Genomic DNA, 13979 nt, shown 5'->3' with positions numbered 1-13979 from the left:
GGAGACAGCGCCTCCTCTGGGCCGAGATCCTCCTCCGGGTATGAGAGAGAGGGAAGTAAGTTCTGTGACCAGACTTCCCTCTTTCCCCTCAGGTAACCCGGGGAGGGGAGTGCGTGGAGGAGGAGGAAGTGGAAAGGCAGAGGGGAAACGACTGCCTGAGGGGAGGAGCCAGCGCTGGAGTGCGGGAGGAGTGGAGGCCAGGGGAGGGAGGAGGCCAGGCCCGGAAATGGGAGGCAGGGAGGATCCCAAGATGGTCAAGGAGCTGGGCTTCCTGCAGGGACGTCCCCTCCAGGCTAGGGAAGAGAGAGCCGCAGGCCAGAGGCTGGGGGGCCCAGGCCAGGGGTCTANCCCCCCCCCCCCCCAGCCAGCTGCCTTCCACCAGAAGAGCTGTGAAGGCTCCTACTGCACACCAGCAGTGGCCACGCTCCAAGGCCAGCGCTCAGGACCAGCCCGAGATTCCCGCGGCTCTTTGCCAGGTCCCGTAGGCTGGCCGGAGGCGGGCACAGAGCGCAGGACAGGAGGTGCCCTCGAGGAAGTCCCCTGACGTCCTGGGCACTGCCAGCAGCAGTGGGAAAGCACCGTCTGCACCCAGCTTACACCTGAAGGAGCTTCCTCTGGCCCCCACCACCCCCCAGGCCTCACCAGCACAGCCTCCGCCGGCCGGCCAGGCAGGAGTTAACCCAGAGCGCACGGGGCCTTGGTCCTCCGGCCAGAGCGGACGTCTGCAGTGCTAGCAGGGAGCCGGGAGCCAGAGCTAACACAGCAACCAGCACGCCACAGGGAGCCCACGGCTGTGGGCCGGGGTGGGGGTGGTCCCCACAGCTTCCCTTTCCTTCTGGAAGCGGTGGGACAGGAGAGCAGGGTCTGGGGACACAGAGAAGACGCCGAGCAGACACTGGTGAGGGGGTGTTACAGAAGCACCATGCAGCAGCCGCGAGGGGACCAGAGGGCTCAGGGCAGGGCACATTGCAAGAATAAACCTCAGGGCTGGGCACAGGGATGTGCGCCCAGGCTGGGCCCGTTCTGGAGTGAGACACACTGTCCCCCACCCCTCACCCCGGCGCTGCCAGCCAGGAGCAAGACACCTGCTCTCCCAGCCCGGGCTGGACCTCAGAGGGGCTCGACCTTCCCACTTTGATGTGGTCGCCAGTCAACCCAGAGGCCGGGGTAGGGGCGGCAGAGAAGGGGAGCCCAGCCTCGGAAGCTCAGTCTGTACCCACCGTGGGTGACCACGGGGTGGCCGGCGAGGAACAGCAGAGCTGGTCACGTGGGTAGGTGAGTGAGGATGCCAGCCCCAAACCCCACTGGGGACACCAGCAATCCCCGAGACATTAGGAGGAAGCCAAATGTAAAAGGGTCCAAAGCAGCATTTCGCTGTCAACTCCCGGGCGCCCCAGGCAGGTCCCCTAGTGCGCTTCTTTGGGCTATTTTTCATCTGAAGTCTCTGCCCAGGGAGGGGCCTGGTTTACGCCTGAGCCAGGGCTCGGCATCTGCTCCTGTTCTGAGGGAGGACAGTAAGACACTGCGTCTGCTCATCAGAACAGACGTGCCAGCCGTCCACAGGGCTGTCCATCCATGGGGGACGAGGGGACAGAGCCCAGTCTCAGATGCTGCCGCTTTCAGCCCAACCTCAAACGGGCTCCGTGCCGGGTGGTGGGGGGGCTGGACTCAGGGTATTATGCTGTGAGGACCTGGCCTCCAGGTTCCGGCCAGAGAGAGGCTCAGCTCTGCAGAGGCGGGGGCGGGGGGGCCCACGATACTGGGGTCCCACCCCGCCCGGAACCGTGGACACAGGCACAGGGAGCCTGGGCTGCCGGAACCTGGGGGCACAGACAGACTCTGCCCCCGAGAATGGTTTATTCTCTGCAATGTCTCGCAAGTGTGTATTCTCATGCCGCTTGTTACAAAGCAGAACGACAGAACGGGCGCGGGGAAAGTGTGACGATACTCACACTGCCGCCTCCTGGCACGTGTTTGATATTATCCTTTGAGCCACACTTGGACTGGACGTTGCTAAGATCCAGCTTCTTATTAATTATCTGCACCTTTGACAGCCAGAAAAAAGGATGAGTGACACACCACACCCAGACGCGCTTGCTCTGCCCTAACACACTCTGAAGCTGATTCCAACCTTCATGGCCAGGAGACAAGGCTCCAGGCCGAGGGCGGGAGGTCTGAGTCACACCTTCCGGGGCAGTAGCGGCCCCAGGAAGGCGATTCCAGAACTGGGAGTGACTGCGGGCCATGCTGGGTTTGCAAAGCACACCCCCCCGGAAGGCAGCTCTTCACCGAAGGATTGCATCACGGAGGCCCCGCGGAGAGCACCTCCGAGTCCTGGAAACCGCAGCCCGCAGGCTGGGCTGGAGCGAGGTGTGCTCAATTACGTTATTAAATGAATAAATAAAAAGGGCCATCTGTGTCCATTCACACACCCACCAGAACATTCGCGAGACCTTTCTGTGGCTGTGCTCCAGCCTGTGAGGCACTCGAATCACCTGCAGATGTATATAGAGACATATATTTTAAAATCCCAGACTCCACCCAGACCCAGAATTGGCATCGCGGGCTCCCCTTGGTGCTTCGGGCAGCACGGCGAGGTTTGGGAATCGCTGACATCACGGGGAGGAGACACAGACGATCCTATGGAAAAGATGGATCCAGATATCCCTCCAAGGGGCTGGAAGGCAGGGTAGGCGCCCCACCTTCCATCCATCGGCTCGCGCTTGTCCACAAGGCCACCAGCTCCTTGAAGGGAACCGGGCAAACGCTCCTGCTGCCCTGAGGAGCCGTGGTCCACCTGATCCCTCTGTCTCTCCGAGGCTTCTCTCTCCAGGCACCAGGGATGCGACGGCAGGGACATCACTGTTTTAGTGGTGGATGAGTTTTGCCCGATTTGTCTAAAAACTGGAATACACAGACGACCGCGGCACAGGGAGAGAGAGCTGAAACCCTCCCCTTTGCGTCTGCCGGGCTGACATCTTGACCCCAGGTGCCTTGCCCCACGGGTGCTCCCTGCTTGTAAACTGTGCCTTCGATTCTATTAATCACTGGGAACTGCAATTCCTGATTAAGAGCCAGGCTCATTCTCTGAAATGTTGGCAATGGCACCAAGATCTCAGTGTGGCCTTTGTGAACGCCGCGGGGGGTGAGAGGCGCTGCTCCAGAGACCCAGGACTGTGAGGATGGCTGTGGCTGGGGGTCAGAGCCCCGGCCTGGCTCTTGCAGGGAGAAGCGTCCCAAACTCTGACCCAACAGCCAGAGCCAGCCATCAAGGGTGCCGCAGGTCCTCGCAAAATGGGGAAATGAGGACATGCCAGCAAATTTTTGTCCATCCTACTTTTTGGTGTGAAAATGGCCTTTCCTTTATTAAATTATTAGTTATTAAATTCCATTGCTAGTAGACTGTATTTAGCATTTTGAGATGTCCTTAGCCTGACAAAATAAAAACAGAGTAATCTTCTCTTGGACCTCATCCCATTTTCTTCCTTAATTTTACAGGTCTGGATCTAAAAACCTGGTAAGCACAAACCTACCCCCGCCCCCATTTTTCTTTCTTTCTTTTTAAAATTTTAACGTTTACTTTTTTTTTTTTTGAGAGAGAGAGAGAGAGAGAGGAAGAGAGAGACCATAAGCAGGGAGAAGGAGAGAGAAGGACAGAATCTGAAGCAGGTTCCAGGCTCTGAGCTGCCAGCACAGAGCCCAACACGGGGTTCAAACCCACGAACCCTAACCCTACGAACCTCATGGCCTGAGCTGAAGTCGGACATTCAACGCACTGAGTCACCCAGGTGCCCCATAAACCCCCTTTTTTCGTTTTCTTTTATGTTCCTTTTAAAATAAAAAGCTCTTGGGGCACCTAGGTGGCTCAGTGGGTTGAGCGTCTGACTCTTGATTTTGGCTCAGGTCATGATCCCAGGGTCACAGGATGGCGACCCGCATGGGATTCTTGGATTCTCTCTCTCTGTCATCTTCTCTCTCTGCCCCACACCCCACTCTCAAGCTCTCTCTCTCAAAATATAAAAATAAATAAAATAAAAAGCTATGTATTCTTCATTAGAAAAGCAACATAACATTATGATTTTGAAAAATAGTTTAAAAAAAGCAAAAGACGGCTTTCCTGCCACCCTAACCCAACCACAATTTCATTTTGTGACATTCCCTTGAAGTCACATATATATAATAAAACTACCATCATGTACATATAAATGGTGGTAATTATTTACATACAATTATATGTCTTGCTTTATCAAGTAACATCATCTCCTAAGCATCTGCCTGTGTACAGTCATCAGAAGGATGGTTTTGGATGCCTGAGTGGCTCAGTCGGTTAAGCGTCCCACTTCGGCTCAGGTCATGATCTTGCAGTTCGTGGGTTCAAGCCCTGCATCAGGCTCTGTGCTGACAGCTCGGAGCCTGCAACCTGCTTCTGATACTGTCTTCCTCTCTCTCTGCCCCTTCCCCGCTTGCACGGTCTCTCTCAAAAATAAATAAAAGTTAAAAAAATAAAGAATATGTCCTCCTCCATTTTGTGATATCTGTGTAATTAGACATTTGTATCTATTCCATTTTATATAACGGGAACAGCCTCACCGTGAACATCTTCTGCAAGGACGTCTTTCCATATTATGGATTATTTTCATGGCAGAGTCAAAGTTATAAATATTCTAAAAATTCTCCGTACAGCTCTCCAAGCGGCTTTCTGAAGGGGTTCGGTCACTTTACCCCCTGTGAGCACCACTGAGAAAGTCCGTTTCGTTGCACGGCCACCAGCATCAGGCATGTAAGGAATCCGTTTGCTTTGACCGACATAAATGGATTGCATTGTTGGCTTATTCTACAGGTTTTTTTCTTTTTTAAATTACAAAGTTGCTCCTTTGCCCCCTTTTGGCTTGTGGGTGACTTTTTCCTACAACCGTTTACATCTTTATATACTCAAATTCTTCGTCATTTCTTCTCTGTCGTTTTGTTTTAAAGTTTATGTATTTTAAGGAGGAGACAGAGCACTGCAAGGGGGAGGGGCAGAGAGAGAGGGAGACAGAATCCCAAGCAGGCTCTGCCTGTCAGTACAGAGCCTGATGCTCGAATGCGGGAACCGTGAGATCTTGGCCTGAGATGATGGGTCGGATGTGCAACTGACTGAGCCACCCAGGTGCCCCTCTTCTCTGGTTTTTACATTTTAAAAAAAATTTTTTTTTAAGTTTTATTTATTTCTAGGAGGGAGAGAGAGAGAGAGAGAGAGCGTGAGCAGGGGAGGGTCAGAGAGAGAGGGAGACACAGACACAGACTCTGAAATAGGCTCCAGGCTCCGAGCTGGCAGTCAGCACAGAGCCCGATGCAGGGCTCGAACCCACGAACCGCGAGATCATGACCTAAGCGAAAGTCGGACGCTTAACCGACTAAGCCACCCAGGCACCCCTACATTTAAAAACCACCCCTCATTTAGAGGTTGGGTAAATATCTGATTCTGTCTCACCCTTCTCACCTGCCATGCCCCTAACTTAGTGATGAGGAGGCCATTTGAGGCCCAGGGAGGCTCGGTAACCTCCTCAACTCAGTGGTTAGTATAACCCCAGGCTACCTACCTTCCTATGTGACAACAAAGTTTCCCCCAGCTGTCCTCAAGCCGGTGTTCTCATACACCAAGTACAAACACCGCTCTCTTGTGAGCATCACAGTTCTCTCCTGCCAGCAAGGGGCCGCAGGGACACTGCCTCGGCCCAGGCCTATGCTGGGAACAGCACATGCAACAGGCTTTCTTACACTGCTTCTTAAGGAGCTGCCGCTGCCCTCTGCGTAATATCTTTGAATCCCTTCAGGTCATCCTCAGGTTTTAAGGAGTCGGACATGAACTCCTTCTGTGGGGATCATTTTTCACTCATCACTTTCCATTGGATAAGTCCCAGAAGCAGATTTTGCCCTTCACAAAGGAATTGGAGCCGCTTAGTATTAGAAAACACTCACATGCAAACGCACAAAATATGAAAACAACAAAATTAAAAGGATATTGGTAAAAGAAGCAGAGGTCATCAGGACTGACAATTCGACTGGTCATTACATTTAACTCCGAGCTTCCTGGAAGCCAAAGCAAAAAGGGAAACACGATGGGCTACCTAACTCTCCTTATCTGACAATAAAAACTGACCAGTTTTTCAAGGAAGACAACCTTGTTTTCCGAATTAGTCCATGTAAAGAAATTCATCAAATGGATCAAGTGACATTAAGCAATAACAAGATCTACAGTACACATAGAAATTTTTTTAATGTGGCTTTTTCTTGTTCCAATCCCCCACACACCCAAAAGGCAACAAGTTGTTTGTGGGATTTGGCAATAGACAAAGCAGACCTGAATTACTGTTATTCTTCAAATTAAGTCAACACCCTTTACAGAATGTTAGATTTCCAGAAGGGGGATAAAAGGGTTGGCATTATGAAACTGAAATCCTGAAACTTAAGTTCTCATCTAGAGCAACATGTATGATATTGAACCTCAGCTCTGGGCAGACACTGAAAATCCTCATCAAAGGAAAGAGCAATTTTTTAGAGGCTCCAAAGTTTGGTCTCAGGGACTCACAGTCAAGGGAGAATTTCCTGTGGTCAGGGTTTGATCTTAGAGGAGAGGCTGTAACTGAAGACAGTCCCACTCGGGCTCCATCCACTTCCTAGAGGACCTGAAGCTGTCCCAAACCCTCGCTGGGTCTTGATTTGATTCTGTTTGGGCTCAGAGCTCTCAAGATGCCCCAGATGGCCCAGTCCTACCCCAGGAGCTCTCCAGGCTGGCCCAGTGTCCACCGGCTGTCCCTGGCAAGGCCTGTCTCCAGCACACGTTGGTGCTTGCTGGGCCCAGCCTGGCTTCGCTAGGATCAACATACCCGGTGCATCTTTAAAATTATGGGATTTACACAAGATTGTTCAGAAAGATGCCATGTACAGGGAGAGGTTCCCAGAGGGTCAGAGAATTACAGGGCTGTCCCAGGGGAGAGTCCCAGCCCTGTTCTGCAGGGCCTGGCACCTCAGCTCAGGTTTAGCTCAGTTAAAATGGCCCTGACGCAGGAGAGGCAGACTACCCCAGGTACAAACTGACTTAACTTACTCCATGTTAAACGTTCTAAGTGTCTGCTTTTTACAATGAGAACGGACACAGCGTTCTGTTGCCCTCTTGTGGCCGCCTGGAATATTGCAGCCCCGGGTTTTCAAGGCTCTTCAGCTCCTGCGGGGGGGCAGGGGGGGGGGGGGGGAGCATGCACACCCCAGGCACTGGCCTGAACATCCTCAGAGGACGTGACTTTAGCTCCATCTGCTTAGAGCCAACCAGGCCACCCTCATGTTTGGGCCCCCATGCCCTTCTCCGGCCATGGCTTTGTGATCCTTTCCCACCACCCCTGGCAGCCATGGGCATCTCCCTGGTTCTCCGGACCAGGCAGCCTTGGAACCGAGTGAGGGCCACCCTGCACGGTCCCTGGGGCCCTGTGCTTCCCACTGACCACACAGAAGGGCCGCTGAGGGCTCTCTGTGGTGTTGCCTTAACCTCGCTCGGCCCTCACCAGCTCTGTTATTCAATTCTGATTCTCCCAACCGCAGCCCCCACGGCCCACTCACCACGCAGCCCGAGGGTGGCTCCCTGTGGGCAGTGCCCTCCTCCTTCTCGGTCGTCTCCTGTCCTGTCAGAGCAAACGCCCAGCTGCTTCATCGCAGACCCAGCAAGGCCCTCCCTCTATCGGCCGGCAACCCCCCCCCCCTCCACCTTAGCTCTTGTGTAAAGGAACAAAACTCCACCTGAACCCATGTGCCCCCGCCACCCCAGCTCTGTCACTTCGAACTTCCTTCTGCTTTTTGTCTGAACGTCTCCAGGGTGCAGTTTCTCCCTGTCTTCTTTCAGCCCACGGGTCTAGCACTCAGACACCAATGACGGTTCCAAGAGGGGCCTGCCCTGTCTTCTCTGACTTGCTGGTGACATATCTCATTGTGGGGCAGTCCATAACACAGAGGACTTCGGTGTGGTGACCCTCAGTGGTGCTGGTCAAGGGTCCCTCAGTGTGGTGATGCTTGACCCTCAGTGTGGGGGACGGTCAGGGGTGCGGTGGACCCTCAGTGTGAGTCATAACAACACAGGTGACATCCCCTCAGTGTGGGGAACCTTCCGGGGTGAGGGCTGCACATCCTTCCCAGACCAACCTGTCCTTGCGCCCCTTTTGCTCTGGGTCTCAGGGACAGGAGCCCTCTGCACAGAGCCCGGCATGCAGAGGTGCCCCAGACATGCCGGGTGAATGGAGCACAGGACAGGAGGAAGGAACCAGCTTTCAATGCTGTTGTATGTCCCGTTGTACTGGTTGTGTTTTCCAATTTCTTCCTACTCTTTTTTTATTTTTTTTTAAGTTTAGTTATTTATTTTGAGAGAGAGCACAAGCAGGGGAGGGGTAGAGAGAGGGAGATACATAAAGAATCCCAAGCATCATCAGCACAGAGCCCGATACGGGGCTTGAACTCAGGAACTGTGAGATCATGCCCTGAGCCGAGATCAAAAGTCGGATGCCTAACCAACGGCGCCACCCAGGTGCCCCTCTACTCTTATCTTTGTATCTGCAGTCTTATTTTTTTTTCTTTTTAAATTTATCTTTGAGACAGAGATAGAGACAGCGTGAGCAGGGGAGGATCAGAGAGAGAGGGAAACACTGAATCTGAAACAGGCTCCAGGCTCTGAGCTAGCTGCCAGCACAGAGCCCGGCGCGGGGCTCGAACCAACAAACTGTGAGATCATGACCTGAGCCGAAGTTGGACGCTTAACCGACTGAGCCACCCAGGTGCCCCTGCAGTCTTATTTTTTGTATTCTTTATTCCGTCACTAAAAACATAACTTCCATGCTGTAGTCACTTACTTTTTTTAAATAACAAAAGCATTAAAATTATGAATTGCCTCTAAGTACAATTGGGGACACCTCCAGTTGTTACCAATGCACTCAGAAGACACGTTCTTCACTTCCAAACTGAACAGTGACACATGACAATTTTGTAATTCCCAAATATTTGTGGTAATGTTGGTGACAGGGATACAATTAGGCTCTGCTGCATATGACACTGAGCTTAGGGAACAGGCAAATGCAATTGTTAGCTCCCTGTACTTATAGATATTTTTCTTTACTGACTATATGGATTATTGGCATGACATCTGAACTCCACAACAGATAAGTCCTGTCATACAGTTTAATTCCTGGTATTTAAACATTTCCCCTTTCAATTACATGGACATTCTATTTTTTGCTTTACTATCATCTGCTGTAACAATTTCAGTTACAATGTATTGCCAACCACGTTTTTTCTGATTAGAACTGCTTTCATTGTAGAAAATTTGGAAAGAAAAGGGAAAACAGAGAAAAAGAATCACACACAATCTCTATGACTATCAGCATTTTGTCATACTCTCGTTTTCTTCTCTGCAAACTTTTAGATAGACAGATAGTAAGCAAAACCTAAGTAGTTTCGACACTATTATTATTTTTTTATAATAATATAGAAGAACTGGTGCCCCGGGAAGCTGTTTGCGTGGCTGGCCTGCCTTCCCTTCTCCCCCAACCTCGGGTGGATCCAGCTGGTTCTGGTAAAGCGGCCAAGTGCTTATCTGCGTTTTCTTTTAAAAATAATTTCATTCTGGGGCGCCTGGGTGGCTCAGTCCATGGAGTGTCTGATTTCAGCTCAGGTCACGATCTCACAGTTCGTGGGTTTGAGTCCCACGTCGGGCTCTGTGCTGACGGCTCAGAGCCTGGAGCCTGTTTCAGATTCTGTGTCTCCCTCTCTCTGTCTCTCCCCTGCCTGTGCGATTGTGCTCTCTCGAGCATGCTCTCTCTCTCTCTCTCTCTCAGTAAATAAACATTAAAAAAAGAATTTCCTTCTGGACTCTTCAAGCAATATCTGCTCACAGTAGCAAATCTCAAAAACAGGGCAAAGTACAAAGCAGTAAACAGGTGTTTTGCATTTTTTTTCCAACCACTGATTTCCATCAATCCCCTGTGGTTTTCAGTCTGCAGGTTTACAAACTGAGCCACTGGCTCCTCCTCCTTCCGTGTGAGCATCTATGCGGGGAGCCATGTTATTCTTCACACTGGGCGCTGGCCCTTTTGCAGCCTAAATAAACACTCGCTGCACTTGCTGCATGGCAGGCACTGCCGGAGGCCACAGGGCCCCAAAGGGCTCAAGGAGAGCTCGGGAGACCTGCCGTCCGGGCCGTTCACAGGCCTTCTCCATGGAGCACTCGCGCCCTCTGCTTCCCTGTGTCTGTTCTCTTCATTTCCCCTGGAGATTGTATTATATTCCTCGTCATGGCTGAAGGTTTCTTGTTTCAGACAATTTTCTGGGTTCTCCATGGGATTTAAGGGAAGCTGCTACTCCTCCCTTTGTCATTTCCCTGCCTCCCCCCACAGAGAGCCCTGAATAGTCGCCCTCTCCCTTTAACCAAGCGGACAGCTTGGTGCCTGCGTCCCAAATGGTGAGCATGTCCACCCTGAGCATTGGTCGCTGGGCCTCTTCCACCGACTCCTCTTCCCCCACAGACGGGGCAGCCCTGGGTGCGAGGGGCAGATTCCAGCCCCGGAAGCGTCTTCACTGGGAAAAGCTCGGCCCGACCCTGAGTTCTCTGCAGAGCTGCTGGGGCTGGGCCAGAGCCACCAGTACTTTCCACGCTGACGTCAGAGGCTCAGTCAGGGCTGGTTGGGGTGCATCCTGGGCTGATGGGGGGGTGCAGCCTGGGCTGGTTGAGGTGCAGCCTCAGCTGATGCAGGGGTGCAGCCTGGGCTGATGAGGGTACAGCCTGGGCTGATGGGAGTACAGCCTGGTCTGGCAGGGATGCAGCCTGGGCTGATGCAGGGGTGAGCCTGGGCTGATGGGGGTGCAGCCTGGTCGGGGAGGGGTGCAGCCTGGGCTGATGCAGGGGTGAGACTGGGCTGATGGGGGTGCAGCCTGGTCAGGGAAGGGTGCAGCCTGGGCTGATGCAGAGGTGCAGCCTGGGCCAGCAGGAAGAGGTGAGTGTTTGTTGCTGGGTGACAGCCCGCAGGCTGCAGGTGCTGACGGTGACAGTTTCTCTCTTGCAGTAACGAGTCCTGGTGAGATGCTGGTCACAGCCACACCATCTTCTTCGTGGGTGCAGAACTGGCTGTGTGGGGGTTTTGTTTTTCCTTTTTCAAAGCGAGGACCAAACAGTCACTTTATGCCACGAAAACAGGGCACACACACCAAACGCTCTCGGTGCTGAGGGGCATGTGGGACGCCAGTGGCCAGCACCCCACCTCCGTGGAAACATTGTCCCTGCAGGTCCCTCTGCCGAGAAGCTTCCAGAGGGGTCAACTTCAAGCCCACGCCCAGCTGCCCCAGCTCCCAGCCCCTCCCGGAAGGAGATGGGCATCTTTGCGAGGAGCAGCCAAGGCAAACACTGTAGGAAAGTAAACACGGGCCCAGGGCCAACTCTGTGGACCAGAGACCAGCGGCCATGAGACCTAGGGCTTTACCCCGGGAGGCACCCACACCTCCCAACTGGGCAGGACTCTTCAGCCACCCGGGCTGGGAAAGGCCAGGGGGAGGCCCTGAAGCTCTCTGGGGACCAAGGCACAGGTTTCAACTAAGGCACCAACATGGACGGAAAGCCCTGAGACGCCCTCCCTTCACGGTGCCCCAGACCCAGCCAAGAGCGATAAATAATATCGACACTGCAAAGGCCGCCACTGTGGGGGAGGCGCGTGGCTCTAACTAAAAGGAAAACATCGGTTCCGGATGCTGTAATGCCCCCCCACCCNGGCTTGTCCCCACCCCCCACCCCCCATGGCCCACACCCAGGAGGCTGAACACATCTGTGCTCCTAAGAGCGGAGTCGTGGTCCTCTGTCCCCCACACACGCCACCTCTCCTCCCTTCTCCACTCCCCTTCCTGGAGCTGGAGGGGGAGGCAGGCTGTTTTGGGCTGAACCATGTCCCCCCCCACCCAGTGAGGTCTTTAAAGAGGTGGCTCCCATCCGATATGACTGGTGTCCTTCTAGGAAGGAGAGACGGGGCACCCAGAGAAAAGACCATGCGAGAACACGAGAAGGCGCCATCCACAAGCCAAGCAGAGAGACCTCATAGAAAACCAGTCCTGCCAACACCTTGATCTTGGTAATCTGGCCTCCAGAACTGTGTGGAAATAAACTTCTGTTATAATAACTGCCCAGTCTGTGGTATTTTCTATGTCAGCCTTAGGAAACTCATACAACCGGGACAGGGACATGAAGAAGAGGAAGGGGGTCCGGGTCAGTCCCCCTCTCCCACCACCGGAGGCCCCTGGAAGCTCACGTTTCTCTACCTTTAGGAAACCCAAAGATTGTTCAAAATGGCACCCCAAATTTCCCCAGAATTGAAGATTCGAGAGAAACCTAACCTAATGCCCAGCGACTGCCAGAGACACTCACCTACAGATTGCTTGTGTCCTGTTCCAAACACAAGACAGGCTGGGGGGCCGCTGTGGGTGCCCCAAGTCTTTGAGAACCCCCAAGTCATGGAGATACAATCAACCCTGTAATCTCTGATACTGTCCAGTCAGCAGGGGCTCAAACAGGGAAGGAAGGAACCAGTACTTTCTCTCCCCTGAGGAGGGAGGGCACTCACGGCCTGGGGGGCGACCCCAAATCAGAATTGAACCATAACGTGCTGTCTTTCCTTGAAGACATCTGGGAGGGACTGAGGTGCCAGGTGAGGCGAGAGTCACCGTTGGGGGACCCACACACCTTCTCCTGGTGTCCTGGGGCCACCACACGCCCAGCCAGCCTCCCGGCGCCCTTACCTTCCCACCTCCTGGCTGGTGCTTCAGGTTTTCGGTGGAGCCGATCTTGGATCTGACGTTCTTCAGGTCTGGCATGGGGACAGGGGCCGTCTGCAGGCGGCTCTTGGCTGAAGATGGCGACTTGGGTGGAGTGCGGACCACTGCCACCTTCTTGGGCTCCCGGGTGGGCGGGGTCGGCAGGGACGGGGTGCGGGAGCGGCTGCCGGGGGTTCCTGGGGAGCCGGGGCTGCTGTAGCCGCTGCGATCCCCAGATTTCCCAGATTCACCTGGAGAGAGAGGAGTGGGTGAGCCCAGGGCTGGGGCTGGTGGGAGCCAGACAAAGCCCTGGGGGCTGCCTGTCCTGAGAGCCCACTCCCGGAACTGGTTCGGCAGGTGGGACCAAGGCCAGAGGCTCAGCTAACCCAGCAGGAGGCTGCCCTGCTTCTCATTTCTAGAGAAACGTCTCTCCCTCTGGGCCTCGTTGCTTAGGGACAGAGACTCCCTGTTTCCCAGAGAAGCAGCAGAGCGGTCACCAAGGACCACCCAGTAGCCCTCCGTAAGGGGACCGTCTCTGCCCCTGGAGTCAAAAGATAGATTCCAACACACTGTGTGGTCTCGGACAAGTCATGTTCCGTCTCAGAGCTCAGGGGTCTCAACTTGAACATGGAGAGAATCAGAATGCCACAGTGAGGGGAGCCAGGCACGGATGCGTGTGGATGTGCTTTGTTTTTTTGTTTTGTTTTGTTTTTTAATATATTTTTTTAAATTTATTTCTAGGAGAGAGAGAGACAGCGTGAGCAGGGGAGGGTCAGAGAGAGAGGGAGTCACAGACTGAAACAGGCTCCAGGCTCTGAGCTGGCAGTCAGCACAGAGCCCGACGCGGGGCTCGAACCCACGAACCGCGAGATCATGACCTAAGCGAAAGTCGGACGCTTAACCTAACCCAGGCGCCCCAGCGTGTGGATGTGCTTTGTAAAGCTAGTGCAATTCTACATGACTTTTCCCTGAGAAAGAGTGACCCGGTGATGGGACCGGGGGGCTGCCCTTGTCTGGATCCAATAGACCCTTTGCCCACTGGGTGACTTCTAAGCTGTTCAGCAAGTTCAAGGCCTCTATCCCAGCAGGCCCCTGCACAGCCTCCCCGACTCCTCTGTGCTGTGTGGGCTCCACGACAGTAAGCCTGCTTCATGTCCACCCGTCCCTAA

At 53.8% G+C, this 13979-nt stretch overlaps 1 protein-coding gene across 5 annotated transcripts in view; it reads right to left on the bottom strand.

The window, feature by feature from the left end:
* The window catches only part of MAPT (microtubule associated protein tau), a 99156-nt gene that overhangs the window by 6671 nt on the left and 78506 nt on the right, over positions 1-13979 (bottom strand). For 3 of the 5 annotated variants that reach the window (XM_077780403.1, XM_077780404.1, XM_077780405.1), the window contains 2 exons: positions 12796-13061; positions 1953-2045 (listed from right to left, as the gene is read on the bottom strand). In XM_077780403.1, coding sequence (XP_077636529.1) covers positions 1953-2045; positions 12796-13061 — 359 coding nt within the window. The remainder of the gene's footprint in view (positions 1-1952; positions 2046-12795; positions 13062-13979) is intronic. The other 2 variants (XM_077780406.1, XM_077780407.1) reach the window with 1 other exon arrangement.

This window comes from Crocuta crocuta, unplaced genomic scaffold (genome assembly GCF_008692635.1).
Source record: "Crocuta crocuta isolate KB4526 unplaced genomic scaffold, BGI_CrCroc_1.0 scaffold288, whole genome shotgun sequence".
Taxonomy (NCBI): domain Eukaryota; kingdom Metazoa; phylum Chordata; class Mammalia; order Carnivora; family Hyaenidae; genus Crocuta; species Crocuta crocuta.
The sequence above is the reverse complement of the archived record's forward strand: the minus strand, read 5'-3'. Positions and strand labels throughout refer to the sequence as shown.